The following is a 25,036-nucleotide window of genomic DNA, read 5'->3' as shown; positions in this document are numbered from 1 at the left end:
GTATCGATCCAATATGGATCAAATCAGATCGGGTGTTTTTTTTTATATTATTATCAAATCTTAATATTAAGATCCGTATTCAAATATCATCATTGAAACTGTCACTAAATGCTTATTCAATGATCTCACCCCACTTTTCTGTGCCAAATTCGCATTCCACCTCTATTTTTGTCAGCAAGAAATGGACCAAGTAAGGTTGGGGAGGGACAAAGAAAGAAATCAAAAAGGAAAACATAATTCCAAAAATTATCAAAACAATGTTGCTTTTGTTATTCATTATTTAACGGGAAATATTGTAATTTTATGCAAATAGACCGCTGGCTCTACAGCGTTCAACCCAATAGGTATTTTGGAGATCTTTGTTTTTCAACATGCCCCTTACCCTTTCAACAACGGTTCCATCATTTTGCAATTTTAAAAGGACCTCAAGATTGTACCTCATATCACACACATCCTCACTGCACTGGGAAAATGGCTTTTCATCGAGATAGGAGTCATTGTCCAATGTTTTTAATGCTGAGTGACCTCAAGATTATACCTCATATCGCACATCCTGACTTGAAAGATTAAATGAAAAGCATTTATGATTTTTACAAGTGATGTGCTATATGACGTAAATCTTGAGGTAACTCCGGCACGACTCTTTCTAAAATACCTCGACAGTTTGTTGTTTTAGCTTCCACCTTTCTTTCTTTGCATATCTAAAATAAGCGAGTTACTATTGCCACACCAACATTTCCTAATGCCCCACCAACTGTGTAATTCTTTGGTGATTTACATAACAGTTGGTGTGGCGTTAGTAAAAGTTGGCGTGGCAATAACAGCTCTCTAAAATAATCCAACATAATTCGCTTGAGTGTCTTAACTTTAAGTAAATTGTGATAAAGATGGGAAGTTATGAACCTAGATAGTCCAGTGATTTCATAAAAAAGCTGGACGGTCTAATGTTTTAAATTGTTTTAATTTGCTAACTGTTGAAAACTTACTATTATTTTAATAATAAAAATTAGACTTAATTATATTTTTTTAGGTAAAGTCCTACACTATTTTCACTTATTTAATAACATTATTTCGAAGAAACACTTCTGTAGTAATGATTTTTTAGTAAAATCAATTTTAGAAATTAACAAAATCAATATTGAAAGATTATTATAAAACAAGACTTTAAGCTAAATTATTATAAGAGAGTTTTGCCATCTTCTTGTTGAAATAATAGCCTTATGTTAATACGGTTGTTGTACGGCGCATTACATTTGGAGTCTGAGATGGACAATTTTGGTCAAAGAAGGTTGTACAAGCAATAAACAAGACCAAATTGGGGGAACAATAACGCAAAGATCGAAAGAATTTGAAGAGCAACACAAAGAAAGTGACATTCTCTTAGATAACAAATGGCTCTATTCACTAATTATTTGTTATGTCTAAGTGAATGACCACTCGCTATAATATTGAAAATCCAACACCAGATTTCATGAAAAAATTCAGATTCAGATTAAAAAAACACATTTTAAACTTGATCCAAGGTGTTGAAAATGGTTGGTTACAAAACCCTCAAATTTAAAATTAAAATTCAACTGTGAAAATAAAAATAATACATATCAATGTTAAAATAATTGTCATCAAATCATGTTTTTCAATGCTACAAGGTGATGCGGTCAGGACACTTTCCTTAGTAAGGAAAGTAGTTTTTCATTTTAAAACAATAGTTGAGAGAAGCTTCCTTCAAAACAAAAATGAAAAAGAAAAAACTAACTCGAACTCTTTTACAGCAAGTTTCCCATCTCATCTCCCCTTTAATCATGAAGCCAATTCATGCTAATAGAGACCAATGCTAAAGCCCCCATAAATAATATTAGGTCAAGGTTGGGCTTGTACCCATAGCTGGGTAGACATTGCAATGCCAGAGGTATTGGGTTCAAGGTCCAGCTTTTGGGATCATTTCGTTGGTTCAACAACGCTCCTTAATTGATCTCCTAAAGCTCAGAAGAATTCAGTTGCTTCCACAGTGAAGGTAGTCCCCCACGTTTCTTTGCCTCTTTAAAATTCATTTCAGAGACAAAATAACCAACCTGTTTTGATTAAGGGGCAGAAGTAAACAGCAGGGATGCATTCGTTCCTCCAAAGCCAAAAGAATTCGAGATGGACGCTCGAATTGACATCTCCTTTGAGGTAGTCAAAGGCATGAAACCATTATGAAAAACAGGATCCGGTTGATTGAGATTCAGTGTCAATGGCGCAATTCCCTACAACATGATTCCCAAAAAGAAGGGAACAAAAACATATGAGCATTCTACTAGAAATAATAAATGCATTTTATATGATATTCTAGTACATCCAGATCCCTGGATTATAGACTTCTCAGAATGTGACTTTTAGAATAAACACCACATGGAAGCATGGAGGCAACCACAAAAATTTTCTCTACAGCTAGAATTGAGGATTCATACTCATATATCCACACCATAATAAAGCATAATTTTTTATCAGGCAATTTTCTTTTTCAGCCTTGGTGCCAAATACCAGACACTACAACATAAGGAATTGGATTCGAGTGTGATTTCAAACATGTAAACTAGATAGATAACTGTTTATAATGAAGCAAAGGGGATTTTTGGGAAGTACAATAAATAAGAAATTTATATTCAGTTACATGAGCACCAATGAAAATATCCTTACATGGTATATGGCTAAAACTGCAAAGATTGCTTCCACGGCTCCAGCTGCTCCAAGGAGATGGCCAGTAGCACCCTGAAATAAGATTAACCTCTAAATGCAAACTGAAAGACCACACATGCCATCCTTTCAAGAATGGCCCTCAAAAAAATAAATGCTACAACAAGTGAGCTATCAAGGGAAGGCCTATCAGCAAATTTTCAATCAAACAAAGGAAAGCCTTATATGGGATTAGCTGCATGAATCCTGTTCCTCCATTCCACTCTATCAAGGGTCATGTTTTCGAACAATCCCCTTGTAATCTTAGAACTTATAGCTTGAGGAAGTGGAGGATCAAGTTAACCACTAGTTCATTGGTTTATAGATAAAAGAGATCCTATAAAATGAGAGGAAGATACAGAGGACGGAGGATGAGGTGACCTACCAAAACACAAAGCAAAATAAAACAGAAAAAGGCAAAAAAGGACATGAAACCGCTCACTCAGACACACCACACACGATAAACCAACTCCCATCTGAATAAAAAATCTTCAAATAAGATTTGCTTAAACTCCTCAAAAACTTTACGCCAAAAATCGATAAAACCAACAATGGATCTGAGAGCCTCACAGACCTCCATGAATTGCAATTTTGGTACAGGCTGTCTGGAAGACTCCATGACTGTTTTTTTTTTTTTTTCTTTACCTTTTCAGTTAAGGAATGTACTCTAACGAACGAAATGAAAAATGTAAGTGCAGGGTAGGGCAATGTATGCTTTTGAAGCAAAGAGGGAAAACCATGCAAAAGCTTATCCATTTTACTGTTTGCTAGGGTGAGTGGGGAAGTGTAATATTTCCCAAGATGAGCTAAATTCGTCAAGCCATTTCTCCTCAACAGCATAAAATACAAGCTCAACAAGTCGGCTTCTGTTCAAGATAGCTTGAGTGGGATTAACGTCCTGGACTTTGCTATTGGATGGAGAACTAGTTCTGAAAGATATATTAATCCTAGTGATGGAAGTGACCTTCGAATAGAAAACCCCTCTTGTGTGATATCTTAGACAGAAGCATGCTAAGGAGGCTTGCCAAAGACGGATACATTTTTTTAGTATAGATTACAGATAGAGATCTCCTTTATGCATAGGTTGCAAAGTGCCAATAAGTTTATTGACTGCTCTTCAACAAACCAAGGTGTAAATAACATATTTTGTATATGAGAAATTCATCATTATCTACACCATATCCCAATTACCGTGATCCCATTCACTGGAGATTTTGTAGTAATTCTCTTTCCTAATATGTTTCTTAGAAAACTCTCCTAATCATCAAAGACTGCAAAATCTACCTTTGTTGATGACAGGGCTAGAGCACCTGATGTTGCATGATCAGAAAATATGGCTTTGATAGCATTGGCTTCAACTACATCACCTACATAATTCGACTTCTTCAGAAATAACAGGTGGCTACCAGAACAGTTTAAGCAAATCCACCAGAATTCGTAACACACTAGCCCATAGAAACATATCATAATAATTTTTTAAGTGTCTAAAAAATTACCCAGAGGGGTTGAAGTTGCATGGGCATTTACATAATCCACTTGATTAGGATGAAGGCCAGACTACAAGACAGAAAAATGTGAACTGCTATAACAAACCAAAAGAAATACTTGTATAAATGTTGCCATATTTATGAGAAAAAAAAAGTACACATATGAATGGGAAAAATGAAATTAATTGGTGCAGACTAACAGGGTAAAGAGATAATCCACTTGATTAGGGTGAATCCAGACTGCAAGACATGAAGGTAAATTGCTTTAATAAACCAAAAATGAAAGCCTCGTGTGAATGTTTCCATGTTTCTGAAGAGTGAACATTTATTTGTAAGAGAAATATAATTAATTGGTGCAGACTAATAAGGTTATAAGTAATAATAGAAGGTGGGGCTGTGGGTTGGGATGAAATCATCAATAGTTCACAAGGCATGCGTGAATGGTGAAGAGGAAATCTAAGGAACCTTTTAGTATGATATATCAACCAACAATAGCATATGGAGTATACCTGGCACACATGCAGGGTTGGATAATATCATTTAACCAGTCCAACCTAGAATGAGTACTAGAGCAAAAGAAAATGCGATTGAAATAATTGTGAACAAGGTTCAAAGTCTCATTTCAAGGAAATGTTTAGGTCAGTCCGAAACATTGAATGTTCAGGGTCACTATTTCCTTTTGGTCTTGGCCAAAACTGGAATGCTTCTCCGAAAAAAATTTGAAAACGGAATAAACTTTGCACCGTGATTGTAAGTTAGTGAGAATCTGTCAACCTAATATTTTATTTTTCCTGTCTTTTCTCTAACAAGAATGCAGCAGCTCAGATGATCAAGATAATCAACATATTAATATTTTGCATAGAAGATGTCCTACGTATGAGCCACAGGGAACTGTACGCAATGATATATGATCCTTGGGGTCTGCAGGACAGGTACCTCAGATTTTCCCTCTAAACTAAAAACTCAAAACACATTAGGCAGCCTCCCTTGCACACTATTTGTAAATGTGTGCACAATGAATTCAAAATAGTGTTAAATACAGTAATCATGGTATAAGAAGCAACTAGTTCAAACTTCAAAGACACGTGTCAACCAACCTGTTTTATTGCACGTGACATGGCCAAAATAGCACCTCTACCATCAGAGTGCGGCTGAGTTATGTGATGCGCATCACCTAAAAAGATGACGATGTCTTGTAAGAAACCAATCCAAAAAATAATAGCATAATTATAACCATATCCAAATCTAAAAAAGAAAACCTGACATCCCATAGCCTCGAACCTCGGCATAAATTTTTGCTCCTCGTTCTTGTGCATGCTCAAGCTCCTATGTATCAAAAAAGAAAGATACTATCATGTGAACTTATCACAAAGCGGCGACCTACCTACAATATGGAGATGCTAAATAAGACATGAATCACACCTAGTTATGAACAAGCATTATTCAAGTAGAAAGACAAACTAATTAAAGGGAAGAGGGAAAAAAAACAGAACCCATGAAATAGGACTATAATATGATTGTTCGAAGGAAAATTTAGTATCTTTAACTTCAGATAATGCAAGCCAAGAGTGAAACAAATATTCTTAAGCTATAAACAAATCGCCACTATGTTTGGCCTGGACACTATTGAACAAAATGCACACACATTGATCAAAATTATGTTAAAACAAAAGAAAGACTGGTTCCATTGAACTAACTGGAGAAAGACATGTCTAGACTCACCTCCAAAACCATAACACCAGAACCTTCACCTATCCTGTAAATTAAAAATATGTTAAAGGGTAGGAAAAAGATAGATAGGAAAAATACAAGAGAACATATTAAAAACAGAAATATGTGCATACACAAATCCATCCCGGCCACAATCAAAGGGTCGAGAAGCTTCTTTTGGGACAGAGTTATACTTTGTAGCCAAAGCCCTTGACCTGCGTATTTAGAAGAAACAGCACATTCATAGAATAAGCGTAGTAGTTATGAGGATGTTGATATGGGTGAATGATAAGACTAGGAAAGAAAAAAAATCAGAAACGAGTATATTTGAGGATTTTTTGTTTTTTTAATAAGTATAAATTTATTGAACAAACCAAAAAGCAACCAAACCGGAGGATGAGAAATCCACCGGAATACAAACCAAAACAAAGAGAAAGAAAGCCAAAAAACAACACGCCTCGCCGGATTACAAAGAGCAAAGCTCAACCCATCTAAAACTAAAATCCTCAAAGAAAACCTCTTTAAAATCTTCACTTAGTTTGCACAAAAAGAATAAACCAAGAATTTCCAAACGTACTTCTCTAATCGACTGCTCTTTTTCTTGAAAAATCCTCATGTTCCTCTCTTTCCACAAATGGCAGAAGGTAGGATAGCCCAAAGATAACAGCACCATTGAAAAGAACAGCTTCGGTACATGTCAAGGGCTCAGGAACAAAGAAAGCCGAAAATGACATGGATAGAGGTGGCACTGAAAGATATGAAGGAACATGCCTTGATTTAAAAAATGGTTGATGATAAAATTTGGCTTTCATAGTCTTCTACACCTTATACATTTGAATTCATGCTAGAGTTAAAAGTAGAATCTAAATTTCCGACCCCAATAATTGGGATAAGTTGTAGATGACAATGATGATGATGGTGCACAGAAGCACATGAAATCATAATGGAATAAGGAAGAACATGAAATGACTCCTTTGAGATGTATTGTGATGTTCATCGTTGTTGGGAATCAGATTCCCCTTCCAAGTGTTGATTCTCCCTTCTAGTTTTATACCCATTATTAATCTTGCTTTCTTATTGGGTGATTCCATGTTAATAATCAAAAGAAGAAATTACCCTATTAACAAAAAGTACTTTCATGCTTGATGCAAAAGAACTACATGATACCTTTTTTCTTTTCTTTCTTGTTTTTTTTTTTTTTTCGTGTGTGTGTGTGAGGGGGGGGTGTTAAAGATCGAAGAAGAGGTCATAGAAAGCATAATGCTGGCAAAAGAAATCACAAGAACAAGAGAACTAACATAGGCGCTATAAATAGTTTAGATGATGCAAGATAGTCAGAAAGTTAGTTTTTACACTGAAAACTTTTAATATTCATTAATAAGGGAGGATCATTACCTACAAAATCCTGCTATTGATAAAGCATCTATGCTAGACTCTGTTCCTCCAGCAACCATAACATCTGAATCTCCAAACTGAATCATCCTTGCAGCATCCCCAATAGAATGTGCCCCGGTAGCACAAGCTGTTACTGCAGCATGATTTGGGCCCTAGATTCAAGTGTAAGACTTTGCAACAATTCCTTGGCTCAAAAATGTTAAATTAATAAGCACATGTTATCCTTAAGAACATACAAAGTAACACCTTTTAAGAAAAATTTGAGAATAAATAACACATTTGATAAACCATAGGCATATCAAGGATAATAGGCATGAGGATGATGATCCTGCAGCCAATGTGGTATATAAGTGTTACCAACTCATCAATCTAACGATTGAATTGGTGGAACACCCCTTGCACCAGTGTAACTCGAACTATGAACGTTCAGATACATCTATTATAGCTTGTATGGAATTTTTTCCCCAACGCTTGATCTGATCCTTCAAGCCACCGATTTAGCTCCTGATTATACAGTTAGGACCGACCAGGGTAGTCTAATTTGGAGGATATTCACCATTTAAGACATGAGTTTTTGTACAAAAATGGGTGCAGGGTTCAGCATCTTCAATGAGCTTAACATGCATTTCCTTAGTAAAATATATAGTAGCTATAGAAGTAATCCAAGCACCTTGAATCCATATTTCATGCTCACATGACCTGCTGCCATGTTGATCAATATCCGGGGGATGAAAAATGGACTAAGCCGACGTAAACGCTGTGTTCAAAAAGCAGAGAGTAACCACATTACATTGTTGCCAGAGCCATGTAGGTCAAATACATGCCTGTAATTAAGACCATGAGATAAAGATGCATCATTTCAAGAAACAGTGAGTTTGATGCATAAAATGTTCTTATATGTATTGCCTGGTTGCAAAAGAACAAACCTTCTCACAAATCAATTGTGCTGCATCCAAAATGTCACTGATGCTTCCAGTTCCCCCGCCAATGGAAACACCCTGGTGCATTTCAAGTTACATAAGATAAATACCAAAGATCTCTGGAAACATTTTTCGCAGCTCATCTGAAGAATGAATTATTACCGTCTTTTCCTTCTTTTCCTGTTCAATTGGAAACCAGTTTGCATCTCTTAGAGCTTCATCAGTGGAACATAATGCATAGGCTATAAACCTTGCCATGGACCTATGCTCCTGAACAAGAAAGATATCTCAGAATGGAAACATGTAAACATTAGCATCATAAAACGTCAAAAAATAATTATATTAGATGCACACCACCAGAAGAAAATAATCCAGCAATCCACTGTTCTTCATATCCCAATGGAAAGTACTATTCTCTACTGTCACACTGTGAACTATAGATATTGAAATAATCTTGAGGACAGCAGAAATTATGATGAAAATACCTTAAAACTGAAAAATGGGGTGTTTGTGTATTTCTTTATCTTTTTCTTTTGTGTGTGTGGTTGGGGGGTTAACAGTTACATTATGTGATCTACATATAAAAATAACCTTAAGAAAAAAATTTATACAAGATAACTACTTATGCTTTATGAATTCAAATGTTGGTCTAACAATAAATAACATATTTATATAATGAATTAGAGTAGAATGAAGATGTTGAGATGGATGACCGGTAAGACTAAGAAAGACATGATAAGAAATATGAGTGCATTTGAAGAAATTTATAAATAACTCCAATATGAGATAGAAAAAGGGGAAATTGTTTGATATGGTCTGTGTATGTGAAAGAATGTCATAACAATATCACTGAAAATGAGCACTTGGATGCAAGTCGAGGGGATCTAAAAGAGAAAAGCAAAACTTGACTAAAGATTTTGTTCCTGATACTATAAATGGCGGAATAAGATTTATGATGTCGACCCTATTTATTGGGATAAGGCATAAATGACAATGACGACAAACAAATATCAGGAAATATAAAAAGTGAGTTTCCAAAAAAAAAGAGGGGGAAAAGTAAGAAAAAACATATTAAAAGAGTGAATCATACCCATGGTTTCTAATGCCATCCGAGACTGCGACGACTCGCTCGAGTCATCTTAGTATCATCCACGAACAAGTAAGATATTCCATGTGAATCATCTCACACAACATCTTATTTGACAACTGAGAGGACTCAAGCGATATTTTGAAAATCTCAACCAAATCAACTGGGTTTTTTGTATTTTTTTTATTAAAACAAATGTTATTTTATAAATAAAAATATGATCTTGTGACTAATAATTTTTTAATCCACCTTATTTTATAAAAGAAAATTATAATTATTTACATATAAATATGTATTAAAAAATATTTGTCAATCAGGTTAGAGGTTTTATCTCGTTGGAGATAAGCTGTGGGTGGCAAGACGAGAAAAAATACCAAGTTTTAAAATCATAATCATACCAAAAGAACAATAATACAAGAAAAAAGTTGTACTTTTTTGTATGCAAATATATGAAGAGCGAAAGAGAGAATATAATATTTTATTAGTTTTCTAAGTTGGGATCGAGTTAGGTTTAGTGACCCATATTTTCACAATCAATGCCTATAAATATTGGCCCCAACCTTGCCCAAGGTCAGGTTGATTCCATCATGATAGGGTTGGGCTAATCCACATTGCACCCCCAACTGTAAGCACGTTGACTAATCTAGTTTTGGGTTGAGGGCATAGTGAAAAATTCAGGGTCCAGGAATAATTCCAAGGGAAAGCTTCAGAAAAAAGAAGAAAAAAATCAGCAAATGAAGGGAAAACCTTGGGGAAAAAAATCAGTACATTATATAAACATTGAAAAAAGCTAGAAAATATAAAATAGCATAATTAGCAGTTTTTTTCAAAAAAGAAATCACATAAGATCGCAATTTTAGCAAAAACTGGTGATCTTCTGAGTTTGATAATATCGTGAATAAACTGATCAAAAAAAATAATATCGTGAATAAATCAACGATTTTAATAAAATTGTGATTTATTCGTGAATTTTTCAAAAAATCATGACTTTTGTCACCCAGGTTGGGGAAGGGTGATCAGTGGGTCGACACCGACAATGTTCACGTCCATTTTACATAAGTCTAAAGGAACTAAAGCTTTATACTAGCAATGACATATGAGGCAACTTGGAAATTTAAAATAAAATACAAAAACACAACAAAACAAAAAAAGGAATCAAAAATTAAAACAACACTTGTTTGAGAGAAAAATGGCGCTTCTTATACAACTATACTTTCTCTACCAGCGTCCCCAAAGCACCAACTAGTGTGTTATTACAATCCTCTGTTTTGTGAAAAATAATACTTACAGCTTTAAATTTTAATCACTCAAATCAACAAATATTTGTTAGAATTCCTAGAACTCCATACATGGAGAATTTGATTTCATTAGCACGGTTTAACTTCTACCGATTAGAGCTGAACGAAGGTATTCTAAACTGGTTTTGGATAAAAATACAGTATTACAGATTATCATTTATCTGCGACAAATTAAGACTAAAATTGGAAATTCAGGAAAAAGAAAAAACCTTAGAATTCAGCCATAATTCCTCGTCAAATTCTCCCGTATTGGTCCCGCATGGCACGGTAGCGGCAACTTTCGATGTCAATTGCTCGAATGTATGCAACAGAGTTTCCCTATCAAATCCATTCATCTTCAAATCTTCGAGAGACAGTGCCCTAATTCCAGATCGTCCCTCAATAAGTCTCTTCCATGTAGTTTCTACTCCGCAACCTAGAGGAGTGACCATTCCCAAACCTGCAAACTCGATCGAGTTCACGTCCTTTAAATGAAAAAAAAAAAACTAAAAATCGATCAACCAAACAAAAATAGAAAATTACCAGTAACGACTACTCTTCGTTGAGGAATGAAGGGAGGTGGATCAAATGGCTGAGATTTAGACGAGATGCATCGATTTGTTTGGAAACGCGAGCGGAGAACTCGAGACCAGGAACTCCTCAGCATGGCTTCGAAACCCCAGTTCGAAGAATGTGCGACCATACAAGTTTTGAAACCCTAGTTCTATGTCCGGTGGATTGATGGAGTTCGATTATGGTGTCGAAGATCATCACTCCAAAACAAAGTTTATAAAATTCGATGAGTCGAAACGAAGCTCGTCTAAGCCTAAACGAGTCGAATTCTCCGAAACAACTCGGTGTACAAAACAAAACCTTGAGTGCGGAGAAGATTTTGGGAAAATTACTTAAAAGGAGCTAGTGGAGGGATTTACTTCTAAGGAAAATGCTGAAGTAACAACTGAAATTGGCATCGTTTGGACATTGCTGGTGTGGATGTGTCTATCACTCATAGGTGCTTTTCATCGAGATGTGAGTGAGAAGCATCTATGGTTATGTGCACACACCAATGTCCCAAAAGATGTCAATTCCCATGTTGTTCCTCTGAGACAATTATATTTCTAAAGAGAGGAATCGTATGCACCCATTGTGGAGGATCCCACATGCCACGTAAAACATAATTCAGTGAAGGATAATGATGAATGCACGTGAATGAGGCATGGGAAGATAATATTACATCTTCTTCTTGCGTATCTCGATGAAAAGATCTATGATTTTGTGCCCTTGTTATGTTAGCCACGTATCAAGACGGCATGCATTCATCACGACTTTTCACTTAATGCTTAAAATATCTTTTTTTTTTTTTTTTCTTAATTGTGGCAGGTGTTGGAGTGTGGGAGGAGGGTTTCAATCCTCCGCCCTAGGTGCATATGATCTAAATTCATTTCTAAGTAGTCCCTAAGTTTTGTGCAATACTAAGATAGGACATTTACACTTTTCTCTCCATTTCTCATATTTGGATTGTCAAGTGAGGAGAGAAAAACAAGTCAGTTTTTCCTCTCTTTTTCTTTTCAAATCAAATAAAAATGGAGGGAAATGAGATTCTTCTCACTAAAAAGAGCACTAAATATTACAGCTTTATCATTTTTTTTCTCTTCAAATTTAAATTTTTTTTCTATTGTTAAACCAAACAAGGTGGAGAGAAATGGAATTTCTTTTCTTTTAATTAGTTTCTTGTTTGTTTCATTTCCCCTAATCCAAACACAATGAGTAAATTTTGTATTTCTAGATGGTCTCTCATTATTGACGAACTCACCACTTTTTATTACTGTCGAACTCAAAGCTTTTTAATTAGTATCAAGTTCACCACCTTTTATTTTTTGTCGAACTTGACACTAGTGAAACCCACCTATTTTCAATTTTCGAGTTTTTTCAACTAAAATATATGAAATATCGACTAAAAACTTGAGATAACTACTTGTTTAGATTATTTCAATCCAAAAGAACCATTTTTTAACGATTTACATTCAAAAACTAAGAAGAAAAAAGAGAATAAATCCTTGTTTTTACATATATCATCAAAATGTTTGAAAAAAAATCCATGAAAATGATTTATTCTTCCTTCTTAAATTCTTTATAACGGAATAGAATTTCTAATACATTAAGATGTCAAAATCCATTTTTTTTAATGAAAAGGATGAGTTCGAAAGATTAGAGCATTCAATCGTGAGAAATGTGAGAGATGTGGTCTAGGGACTGTTAAGAAAATAAAAATTTAGTAAATTCACTATTAAGAGACCGCAAAAAACTTAGGGATTATTTTGAAACAAGTCCCCCCTTGTGAGGGTTCTTTAAGTTATTTTTCCTAAGATTTTACTTTCAACCCTTTTCTTTATACTAGTGTCATCATGCCATTGATTCATTAGCTTAACATACATTTTCATTAACAGCAAAATCAAACTTAGTTTTTGCTAACTTTTCACTTTACCTACTAAATCACCAGTTATCATCCCTTATGAAAAAAATAATTATGTTCTACGATATGAATTTGTCAACTTAAAAAAATAATATATTTTTTTATTTAACTAAAGAGTCGTGCTAAGGTGACATTGGTATTTACTGTGATTTTCACATTTCTTATGTGTGGCGCGCACTTAATCATAGATGTGTTTCCTCAAGATACATATAAAATCATCTATGGCTTGTGCACACCTCAACGTCTGAAATGTGAGAATTGCAGTAAATCCAGCGTCAACTTAGCATAAGTGTTAGCCAAGTTCTATTTTTACTCCTTCCATGCTTGTAGTTTGGTTGCATTTCTTCCGGGTCTTGTCCCAACTTGACTAGTATCACTAATGTTGCTATTTAACTTATAACTTCTAACCAGCCACACAAAATAATGGTTGATCACTGTTATTATTATTATTATTATGCGTTGATGGTTTTAGATGAATTTTTTAATTTGAAGAATAATTTAATTTCTCACTACCACATTATAATTGTCTTTCAATTGTTAGACTAATCAATATTTTATTACAATCATTGTTTAACATAGAGGATTAATACTCGTCAAGAAAGTGAAAAAAAAAAAAAAAAATTTACTTCACATGTTCGGGGTTCCACATGGTTAGGCGTTCCCAATAGTTCATCTTTATTTTATAACTTATTTTTATTTTAAAAAGGAACCAGGATGTTTTAGATAAGGATGAACTTTTCATTGGTTCTCTAATTGTTTCTGAAATAGTGACTAATTTTAAGGGGTAACCAATCCATCATCATCTTTATATAGTTACTTTGATTGGGGGAAAGGCTTAAAAAGAAGAAGTCTACTAAGCAAAATAAAATTAAAAAGAGGCCTAAAAAACATTTTATTGCAATAATTCAATCCATCTAACATTTGAAGGACTGGCATAAATTAGAAGACAATCTATTAGAAAATCTTAGGGCCCATGTGAATACAGGAGCACATGAGTGCCCGTTTGGATATAAAGTAGGAGTAAGTTTGAAAAGTATATTTTAAAAAGAAAGCGTTTGTTTCGTAAAAAAGTTGGAAATTACATTTGGTAAACACTATTACATTTATAAAGTAACAAATTTGATAACTTGACTTAGTTGGAAAGCCCGTTGAGTGAAGTTTGCCAAAAAACTCAGGAATTGACTCAATCGAGTTGGGCGATCGAAAGTCATGAATTTATTTACGAATTGACGATCAAGTCAAACCCAACTCGTTCCTCAAAAAGTGATTCAACTCTGAATCGCTTACCAACTCTCCCTGCACAATGACTCGACAAACCAACTTAGACCTTTATTAGCACTCTGGTGGACCCCACGTGTATAAATTGTTGAATCGCCTTACCCCGAGTCTCTCCACCCTCGTGTTATCTCCAAATCCTCAAAGGCTCAAAGTAAGAAATAAAACGATCGATCAATCTCTTGATTCTCTTCTTTCAATCACACCTGTTTCTTGATTTCTAGGGTTTTGGATTGAAACAGGTATCAGAAATGTCTATTGATCTGCATTTAAAGCCATCATGCAGTGGTTGTGGATCGACGACGGATCTTTACGGAAGCAACTGCAAGCACTTGACCCTTTGCTTGACTTGCGGGAAGACGATGGCGGAGAATCGTGGCAAGTGCTTCGAGTGTGGCGTTCCGGTTACGCGATTGATTCGGGTTCGCTACTCTCCATTGATCCTGTTTTTTTGTTCAATTTAATGCGTTTCGTATTTTTTCTGTTCTAAATTCCAGTAATTTTTTGTTTAATTAGGGTTTTTGTTCTATTTTGATCCAGTTTTATGTCTTTTTAAGTTTGAACAAAAATCAAGTCAGGTTGATATCTCTGTGTTACTCGAATGATTCGGGCTCGATACTATTCATTTCTCCTTTGATCCTGTTTTTTGTTTAATTTAATGCATTTTGTATTCTTTTCGGATCTAAATTCCAGTAAATTTTTTAATTAGGGTTTTGGTTCTTTTTTGATCCGATTTTTATTCAATATTATGTTGTTTTAAGTTTGAACAAAAATCAAGTCAGGTTGCTATCTCTGCGGTGTCGCACCATACTGATTCGGGTTTATAGTCCTTGTTCCGCTTTTATTTGTTCCAGTCACGGTCAAATTGATATATTTCAAACTTCGTCTGTCCTTCATGCTTGGTGTATCCCCGTTGTGTTTTAACTGTTTTCACTTTCGTATTCAGATCCTAGATTTGATTTGATTTTTTATTTTTTTGCAGGAGTATAATGTTCGAGCAAGTTCTAGCACCGAGAAGTCTTACTTCATCGGTAGATTTGTCACAGGGTTGCCAGATTTTTCGAGGAAGAAAAATGCTGAAAATAAATGGTCTATCCTTAAAGAGGGACTTCAAGGACGCCAAGTTACTGATACATTGAGGGTACTTATTTTATTTCCTTCTGTGGTTCCTACACTTTGGAGTCTAAATTTGAGTTAGTCATTCAAAAATTGTTAAAAAAGAATTAAAAATAAAATTTAAATGTAATAAACATTGTTTACTTTGTAAATTTCTATAGTTGTTCATTTTGTTTTAAATTGGTAAGCCTGTTTTTAATGAGATGAGTAACTCAGTGATGGCAGCATTGAACCCAGGTCTTGAATAGTCCATGTACAGTGTGTATGTGTCCAATTCGTGTAAACTACACCATTTTCCAAAAAGGGCATAGTGTTACGGTTCCCTTTATATATGAAAAAAATCCGTGTAGAATTTGCAAACCTGTTTACTAGGATGAGGCATACTCATTTTTTTAATTCTAAGGTTAGCCAAGAATGGAGCAGAACTGCAATGCAGGACAATTTCTATTTTGTTTGATATGTGAAATAGTGATAAGTTGATATGAAGGAAAAATAAAATAAAGCATCAGTTATGGACTCGACTAAAATACACACACATAACACCCAATGCTTTATATGGTTTGTCAGATTTGATTTACTTGGATATTTAATTCAAAATTTTAATAATACTAACGATCAATTTTTTTTTTTAATGATACTAATAAATTATTTTTGATCCATGACATCTATGTCTGCTTTTGTGTATGAATGCATCCAAAACAACTTGCTTCTAGACGATCCCTTTGGAATAGGGGAATTATTACAAATCCTTCTAGTTTATTTCTTCTTCTTTTTTTTGCTTGTTTCCGCTTCATTTACTGGCACAATAGAAAAAAGAAAAACTTGATTTCTTATATATATATATATATGATATTGTACCATATTCTTATTTGTCAAGGCACTGATTTTCATCAATGCTGAAAATGCATCCATAGGAGAAATACAAGAATAAGCCTTGGCTTTTGGAGGATGAGACGGGCCAATCTCAGTATAATGGTCAGCTTGAGGGTTCACAATCTGCAACTTATTATCTATTAATGATGCAAGGGAAGGAGTTTGTTGCCATTCCTGCTGGTTCCTGGTATGAATAACCAAATTATGCAAGATAGTATCTTATAATGGTTTTTTCCCCTTTCCTTTATGTGTCTTACAGACTTCCCTGGCTTTTTGTTTGTTAATTAATAGCTTTAACATTTGCACACTGTTTCACACAATATTTGATCTTGTTTCATTTAGATTGTTCTGCGTAGGTTAAGCCAGTTGAAATTCACATTATATTTTATTATTTACCATTAATCATAGATTATGATCTTTAACTACTGTGGTAATGGTTGCCTTATAATTTATTTGCTTTTTTAGGTACAATTTTAACAAAGTTGCTCAATATAAGCAACTTACCTTGGAAGAAGCAGAAGAGAAGATGAAGAATAGGAGGAAGACTGCAGATGGGTATCAAAGATGGATGATGAAAGCTGCAAATAATGGAGCTGCTGCTTTTGGTGAAGTGGAGAAGCCAGATGAAAAGGATACAGGCGGGGCCAGTGGGAGGGGACGTAGAAAAACAACTGCTGATGACGATGAAGGCAATGTCTCAGATAGGGGAGAGGAAGATGAAGAAGAAGAAGCGGCAAGGAAAAATAGACTTGGACTGAACAAAATAGGTGGTGAGGATGATGAAGAAGGTCCAAGAGGAGGTGATCATGATTTAGATGATGACGATATAGAGAAAGGTAAGCAGTTGTCATACTTGTTTTTTGTAGTACATTTAATTTCAATCATGGGTTACTTTTTTCGTTTATTTTCTTTCCATACTTCCATTGCATTGCAATTATTCTCGTTATCTTTATTAGTAGTGGAAAAAAGAGGAAGTTAGTGCATTTACCTGTTTAGTCCCGTGAGAGCAAGAGCATCAAATTGCTCTAAATCTTCTGTCAACATGCATTTCCAGTGATTGTACTATTGGCTTGTAACCATGATATATCATTTGTCTTTCAAATGTACTTGAGCCGGTATCCGTATTTTCTTTTCCTATCGAGGCACCTCTTATCCTCGCATTTGGCAAATTTGTGCATTGATATTGTGTTCTTACGAAAATAAATTCATGTGTTTGACTCCAATATTTCGCATAAAGCATAAATTGTTTACAGCGATGATCTTGTGTTCTTGTCAACCTTTATGGTTACTTCACCGCTCCTAGTCCTAAGTTCTAACTCTTAAGATAAGTCCCTTGTGTTTGGCATCCGATACATCAAACTGAGAACAGGCTTCACTTGTTTGAACCAATGTTGTTCTCATCATCATCAAACCCTTATCACCGCAAAAAGGGGTTCCTAAAAGAATGGAATTCTCTGAATGAATCCTATTCCTTCACTCAATTCTGTCCGAGCTCCGAAGTCACATATTCTGTTAATTCCAGTGTGTTCCTATCTGCTCTCACTACCTCAATCTACCTTCCTTCTGGTCTTCTTCACTCTCTTTTAGAGCCATCGCCTTGCACTTCATTAGTTTGAACCATGTTTCCCAGAATCACCAATACAAGGGTTTGAATTCGATGATTAAGTTTAGTTACTTTGGTAGATATTATTCATGATCATTTCCTTCTTGTAATTGCTCCTAACAAACAAAACCCAGAGTGAAGTTGCACATAATTGATGTATGCATGTTCATAGTTTTCTTCCCCCATACTCAGGTTGTTCTGTATTTGGATGTTCATAAAGTTTTCGTGGACCAGCATAGAATGCTGAACTGTTCTATTTTAGGCTTACCTGTTAAATTCCGCGCTCTTAAATTTCTGTAGTATTTGGCATCCTACTTATTGGTTTTTCTTTTTGAGGTGCATACCTTTTATGGCTTATAAGAATTTACCATATTGTTGAACCTGTAATGCAGGCCTTTTAAATAAATTTGAACTAAGATGTATACAAGCATCATCCATTCAATTTTGGACCTACCTAATTATTTTGAATACCTGAACTTGCAATGCTGTGCAATAAAAATATCATGTTGGTGGTTATTTAAAACTTTATGAGCAGGTTATCTATTAATTAATTTGACAATAGTATGAAAAGATTTCATCTTGAACGTTGCATCGCATTTCTAATTTGTTTAGCTGCTGATGCTTCTTAAGGTGATGATTGGGAGCATGAAGAAATTTTCACTGATGATGATGAAGCAGTTGGTAATGATCCCGAGGAAAGGGAAGATTTGGCTCCTGAAGTTCCTGCTCCTCCAGAAATCAAGCAGGTTATTTTCCATTACAGTTTTGACTTGCTAGTTTTAGGGTTTGAGTTCTATAGATTATGGTGCTATGTTTCCTTTTGATCACACTTGATCCGTTGGAGTGAAGCCTTGGCATCTTAGATGCTCTCTAAATGAATAAGAATGTATTCCCTTTAGCTTAGGTGCAGTGTTCATGTATTGACCTTAAATTGCTTAAGAAAAAATCCTTGCTGCGTTAAATCATGTATAATTTGTGCCCATAAAGGTGATCTAGTGTAAGAAGTATAGTACGGCATGGAACAATAACATGTGAATACCGGGAATTGTCAAAGAAGCTTTGAAGAGCATAAAATAAGATGTTTTTAGAGAATAGCAACTTCACAATATGATATAGATGCTCATGGGAACTACATTTGAGTTTCCATGGTATGCTGCAGAAAAGATTAGAGCATTCATAGGTGTGAAAATGTGCAGTAAGAATGATATTTATTTAAAAGGTTATTCGCTTTTCACATACTTGCAGGATGAAGAGGATGAAGATGAAACTAATGAAGAGGAGGGAGGATTGAGCAAATCCGGAAAGGAGTTAAAGAAGCTGCTTGGGCGAGCAGGTGGGCTGAATGATTCAGATGCTGAAGATGATGATGATGACGACGAGGTAAGCTCATCTGATGCCCATCCACAATTGCTTGCCTTAATATATTAAGAACATCTATGCTTTGTAAAGACTAGTCTTTAGACCTGTGGGACCTTTATTTCCAAGGCGTCATCTAATAGTTTTGACAATGTTTTTTTTGCATTGTAGACATCACCAAATGAAATTTCAAGTCCAACGAAATAAAAATCTCTGAAATCGGTGAAGTCTATGAAAAACCTTCGTCATACTATTCAAGATCTTATTGACCAAAAAGAGGTTACAATGTCTCCCTCGCCACCCAAAGTCACCACCAACCCGTTGCCAAATCACCAAAATCAACCCACCTCCAAGCCTAAACATGATATCATCCACCGAGTCCCACCCAATTGACCCAATCACCCTAATCCACTCAAATGAATCCAAGTCCTTTTTTCATCCAACATTCATGCATTCTGCCGAGTTAGAAAGACACAAAATGAGAACATTTGTTGATCATTTTCACGTGTCTTGTGTTTCCATTTGGTTGTATGCTGGGAGCATTTAGAACTTGAATAAATTGTAGACGTGCTGGATTACCATCCTTTATGCTGTGCACAATTCCATGTTTGTTCTCTATTGTTCATTTTCCCTATTTTGGTATGTTCAGATGGATGATGACATCAGCATGTCCCCAGTGCTGGCTCCAAAACAGAAGGATGCACCAAAGGAAGAACCTGCTGACAACAGTCCCTTGAAAACAACGCCTACAGGATCTGCGCGCGGAACCCCATCTGCATCCAAGTCATCCAAGGCAAAGAGGAAATCTGGTGGTGATGATACAAAAGTTACTAACGGTGCACCTGCGAAAAAGGTGAAGACTGAAAATGTAAGCCATTGCTTTCTAGACAGTACTCCAGTACTGCCTTGGTACTGTAATCAACCCTTTGATTTTGTTATGCATGGGCCATGCATAACCACAGTCAATGCCAATCGTCTTTTTCTTACTGGATTATATGTGATTCTGTTCTTTTGGTCCAGGAATCAAAATCTTCTTCGAAAGATGGGTCTGCACCCACTTCCAAGAGTAGTGGTGTGCCTCAAAAAGGTCCATCATCTTCATCTACAAAAAGTGGGTCAACACCATCTACTGGTCCGGTCAGAGAGGATGAGATCAGGACTGTCTTGTTGCAAATGGCTCCAGTGACAACTCAGGATCTTGTTGCTAAGTTCAGGGCGAGGCTAAAGACACGAGAGGTATGGTTATGGGTTTCATCTCAATGTCTAGCCAAGTCCAGAGCAATTAATGTTTCTTGCTTCAATTTGCAAATAACGCATCTGTGAAATTGATTTGGTTGTGTCAGTGTCACTAACAGTGTCCTTCCAGCAAAAGCTCTAGTTTTTGTGTGCTAGTAGTTGATTCACTACAGAGAATATATGCTCAATTCCTTGCACTTCAACCAGTTGAAAGTTGAATCATGCAATTGCTTAGATTTTAGTTGCAGATCAGTAGGTTCTGACATTTCTAAAGATAAAATTGTTATGCTAGGCTCTGATAGTAATACCAACACTTGTTGTAGCAACCCACATTTACTGTATCATACCAGGGCAATGAATGACAACAGACAGCAGTGAGACTGAAGTGCTATGCATTGAAATATTATTGCTGTATACTGTTTATTGCTTTAACTAATGAAATAAAGCCAAAAAAAGAGTAGATTGAAAGAGATGATTTGGAAACTTTTGTCAACATTCTGGAGTATATTTTGGCGTTTTTTGTGATTGCATACTGTTGTTTGGGGTTTTCTGATAACTTGGGAGGATTTTCAATGTTGGCAAAAATTAGGGTGCTAAGGTTGGCATATAGGATAAGTTGGAGGTATTAAGGTGAAGTTTGTACTTCTTTCAACAAGAAGCACCACTTAGCTAAGTGGTAAGACTTGTGGAGGTTGTTCCCAGGTCCTAGGTTCAAACCACTTGAACCCATACTTCTTATGCTAACTATAACCATTAACAATTAAACATTATTCCTGTACTAACCAAGCATTTACCTATCAAAAAACAAAAAATTCTTTCAACAACTCAAATATAGAAATAATAGAATGCAAACAGCAAAAGAAATGAAAAGATGAATTTGAGAAATATGTGAGGGATGGTTTCCGATAATGATCATGTTCCAATGGGGATTGAATGGATTTATATCTTGTACAACTATAACTGAAACACTTGAAATTTCTCCTAAGAGTGTGGACTTCGTGAAATACACTAAAAGAACAATCTTTTATTAAATATTAATCAAAGTCTTAGAATTTGTTGTGTAATTATAACAATAAGTCCCATTTGGAACTCCATTTTTCTAAAAACGTTTTGATGTATTTTTAAGAAATGATATTTGTTATTAATGTAAAATATATTCTAGTCCCTTGGTGGCTCCCATCACCACATGATTGATGGGAATTACAAGTGTAGAGTTTTCCTTTCAAAATGGAAAAAAAAAAAAGTCTTTTTTGACTAGAAAACAACTCCGATATATATATAACATGACTTCTGGCCATAGAAAAGTTTTCCAATGGATTAATTTTTTTTGAGGAAAATGGTCAGCCAAATAATTTTCATCTTGAAATTTTATTTTTGGCTAGGGGACATTTTTTCGGTGCAAAAATGGCCTATTGAAATTAGCCTTTTATTTATTTTAATTTCAAATGATACATGGCTCAAAAGGCAGCCTAAATGTAAAACATCATTCATTAGTGACTGTCATTCTTTGAAGTGCTTTTGCATTGTCTACTGCATCCATCTTGCCCTGCAATTTGAACCCATGTCTGCATCTTCCTGGTTATCTGTTATATATATATATATATTCAGATTGTGATGTGCCAACACATCTTGCTTCAGATTTCTGCAAATTACTGCAATGCTCCTTGAATTCAACTATCTAGCCTTATGAAACTAGATTATGACTATTGATCTATTACTAATATGTGTGCCAGAAGATTAAGCTAAGTTATCTCAATCTTTACCTAGTGGGTTCATGATGTATGGTAGAACACACAAACCTAGAGTTTATGTTAAAAATCAAATTCTAGGGTGGGATGTCAAGAATTACGAGTGTAATGAAGAATCTTTATGTCAAGCAAAACATACGAGAAACTTTTGATGGAAATCAATCACAAACACTAAAATTAATAACCAATATTGGGTTCTTACGCAAAAAAAACAAAGAAAGGGGAGAAAAAGTCTCTTCTTTTTCTTTTATAAATCAATTTTCAAAATAGCTAACTGCTGAATTTGTTTATTGGAGCTTTATATAGATAACTCCCTCATGACAATTTAGAAATCTTCTAAAATACTAAAAAGTAATTTTCTAATCTATCTATAAGACTATAACATATTACTAACCTTCTAATCCTATTAGAATTCAATTTGGACACCTAAAAGCATTTTTAATTATAAGAGTCCAAATTTTCTAATAGTTACTAGAAAATATTCACTCGGTCAATACTCGGCTGACATGGCACGGACATGGGACCATAGATTCTTTTCCTCAGGAAACATAACTGCACATCCTCATAAAATCTGTGCAGTTGTGTATCTCGAGGAAATAATCTATGGTTCCGTGTCCATGCTACGTCAGCTGAGTATTGACCGAGTGAAGACTTTTTGGTTAGAAAATCATCATTCTAATCATAACCCAAAGATTAAAAATGAATTTAGAAAATAATAGAAACATAAAACAAATTAGAAACTTCCTAAAGTTGAAATAAAAATTAACAAGAAAAATAAACTTTTTAAAATTGGAATAGAAACTAGTAGGACTACTTAAGCAACTTGAAAAAAAAATAGAAACTCAATAAAATGAGTCCCCAAGAGAAGTTGGACCAAGTCTTGCGGATCGGTCAAATATTGGACCGAGTTGACTCGGTTGGTCAAACTGAGTTGATTTGATTCAGTCAATTTTGTTGATTTCTTCGACGCATGTTAAATTGATCATAGGCATTGAGATACGTGTCGACAAGCTTATCTACATCAATTCAGCTTGATTTAGGATATTCTACTAAAGTGTTCCTATCACTAAACCAAATTGTACTCCAAAACTCTGGTGCTAGAGTCTGCCCAGTTTCATGGTCGGGCTTAAGTTTACCCTTTTCAGAGAAACTGTGGTGCTGTAGTTGTAAATCTCTGGATTCTCCTCAAGTGGAACAAATCTGGACTATAGCAGAGAGGATGTTAGCATGTTTCTTGCATCAATACTCGTAGAAAGTACTCATATTTTTTCAAGCGCACAAGGCAAGGGATTGTTGTAATTGTTTAATGACATTTTCATCAAAAAAATTTTGTTTTTTGAAACTTTCTGATAGTTCCAAAGTGTCATTGAACAATGACAAGAAAATCCTAATATTTTGCAGTAAAAGATGAAATAAAAATGTTTTTAACAGTATTTTTTTCTTGCCTTGGTCTTATGGGAGGTGATTCTTGTTTTTAACTCATTAAGATTCATTGTTTCAGGACAAAACTGCTTTTGCAGAAATTCTGAGAAGAATTTCAAAGATACAGAAGACTGGTGGATCCAGCTATGTCGTGCTAAGGGATCGATGAAATTTGGGATCTCTCTAATATGTAATCTTTTCTGACGGTAATGACTGGACTTGTGCTACCACAATATTTGCAATATTGCTTCAGTACACAATTTTTGCTGTCTCTCAAGTTAGTAGACCTTGCTCAAGTTTATTTCCTCTTTATAAAAAAAAATAAAAAAAAGTTTATTTCCTTTTCAAGGAAAGAGAAGCAAATATAAGAAGGAACAAGGGATTGTACTAATTCTCTTTTCTTATACATGCGAAAGCAAGGTTTGAAATCTCGTTTTGATCAGCAAAATGATCGTAGGAAGTCTCAATTGAAACATACCAAAATATTCTGAGACAATAAAAAACCTTGAAATGTTTTGTTCTGGTCTTCCAGTCTTGGTTGATCAAAACATCCTTGGTTGGCACAAGACTTTGAATCATGTGCACATTTACCTAGAAATGTTAAACACAATTTTGTTGCCAAAGGATTGTTACCATTTTGGAGATGATGGTTTTGCTAGTTTCTAGAGATTAGGAACCAAAAGCTTGGTTCTGCTTCTGTAATGTTTTCAAAATATATGTGGTGGAATCAATAGTCCACCAAATACTGGGGTTGATGTGCAGGGTAATCTCTTTTTGTCATTGATAATTGTATGTTTTTTGTGGGTAAATGTTGAGGTACCCCTCCAAATTTTGATGAAAATTTGAAATACCCTGTGTTTTGACCTGGCTCTGTTTTTGGTTTTTGGTTTTTGTTTCTAAGGACCAAGTAAAATGACCCAAATGCCCTCATCTTCAATCTCTAATTTTTTTTTTTTTATTATTTAAAATTTCTTCCCAAAGCTTGTTATATTCAACCTTATGATTCTCTCTGTTTCAACCTTTAAATCTCAAGAATAGGACATAATTTTTTAAGAAGTAGAAGATGATGAAATTGAGGGGGGTTTTTTCCCTACAAAAGGTTAAGACGAATTGGAAAAATGATTGAGGACGAATTTGAATTGGGGAAAAAAAAAAAAAATTTATTTCCCAAGATTTTGGGGGAAAAAACAAAATCAAGTGATTAGGTCTAGAGGTTGAAGAGCTTTTACCCTTACCCTTCCCACATGTACTTTGCAGTTTCTTTAGCCATCCGCAAGGTCATTTAGCATGAAAGATTGCTTGTCCCTCGATACTCCGCCATGTACTAGTTGTTTGATTCTTTTTCC

The 25,036-nt window shown here is 35.0% G+C and overlaps 2 protein-coding genes across 8 annotated transcripts in view; one reads left to right on the top strand and one right to left on the bottom strand.

The window, feature by feature from the left end:
* The window catches only part of LOC147407832 (Beta-ketoacyl synthase), a 38,409-nt gene extending 26,920 nt beyond the window's left edge, over positions 1-11,489 (bottom strand). Inside the window, exons 1-14 of one of the 6 annotated variants that reach the window (XM_086436585.1) lie at positions 11,132-11,481; positions 10,819-11,048; positions 8,387-8,494; positions 8,231-8,302; positions 7,975-8,061; positions 7,305-7,456; positions 6,044-6,124; positions 5,922-5,955; positions 5,459-5,525; positions 5,297-5,373; positions 4,209-4,269; positions 3,997-4,079; positions 2,677-2,748; positions 1,578-2,243 (exon numbers count right to left, since the gene is read on the bottom strand). In XM_086436585.1, coding sequence (XP_086292711.1) covers positions 2,079-2,243; positions 2,677-2,748; positions 3,997-4,079; positions 4,209-4,269; positions 5,297-5,373; positions 5,459-5,525; positions 5,922-5,955; positions 6,044-6,124; positions 7,305-7,456; positions 7,975-8,061; positions 8,231-8,302; positions 8,387-8,494; positions 10,819-11,048; positions 11,132-11,291 — 1,449 coding nt within the window. In that variant the 5' untranslated portion in view covers positions 11,292-11,481 and the 3' untranslated portion in view covers positions 1,578-2,078. Of the gene's footprint in view, positions 1-1,577; positions 2,244-2,676; positions 2,749-3,996; positions 4,080-4,208; positions 4,270-5,296; positions 5,374-5,458; positions 5,526-5,921; positions 5,956-6,043; positions 6,125-7,304; positions 7,457-7,974; positions 8,062-8,230; positions 8,303-8,386; positions 8,495-10,818; positions 11,049-11,131 lie in introns of those variants that run through there. The other 5 variants (XM_086436586.1, XM_086436589.1, XM_086436591.1 and 2 more) reach the window with 5 other exon arrangements.
* Positions 11,490-14,344: 2,855 nt separating this feature from the next.
* RAP74 (transcription initiation factor IIF subunit alpha RAP74) lies at positions 14,345-23,950 on the top strand. Of its 2 annotated transcripts, XM_086436583.1 has the most exons (10): positions 14,345-14,490; positions 14,579-14,758; positions 15,319-15,477; positions 16,367-16,512; positions 16,791-17,161; positions 18,559-18,674; positions 19,174-19,308; positions 19,934-20,152; positions 20,305-20,520; positions 23,770-23,950. In XM_086436583.1, the coding sequence occupies exons 2-10, from the start codon at positions 14,588-14,590 to the stop codon at positions 23,857-23,859; spliced, it is 1,623 nt and encodes a 540-aa protein (XP_086292709.1). In that variant the 5' UTR covers positions 14,345-14,490; positions 14,579-14,587; the 3' UTR covers positions 23,860-23,950. The 2 variants fall into 2 exon arrangements, with proteins under 2 accessions (XP_086292709.1, XP_086292710.1); XM_086436584.1 differs by lacking the exon at positions 14,345-14,490 and having other exon boundaries at positions 14,497-14,758; positions 19,934-20,137.
* The last annotated feature ends 1,086 nt before the right edge of the window (positions 23,951-25,036 follow it).

Source organism: Akebia trifoliata, chromosome 3 (assembly GCF_017979445.1).
Source record: "Akebia trifoliata isolate Shusen 1 chromosome 3, ASM1797944v1, whole genome shotgun sequence".
Lineage (NCBI taxonomy): Eukaryota > Viridiplantae > Streptophyta > Magnoliopsida > Ranunculales > Lardizabalaceae > Akebia > Akebia trifoliata.
Note: the sequence above shows the minus strand (reverse complement) of the source record. Positions and strands in the feature narration are given on the sequence as shown.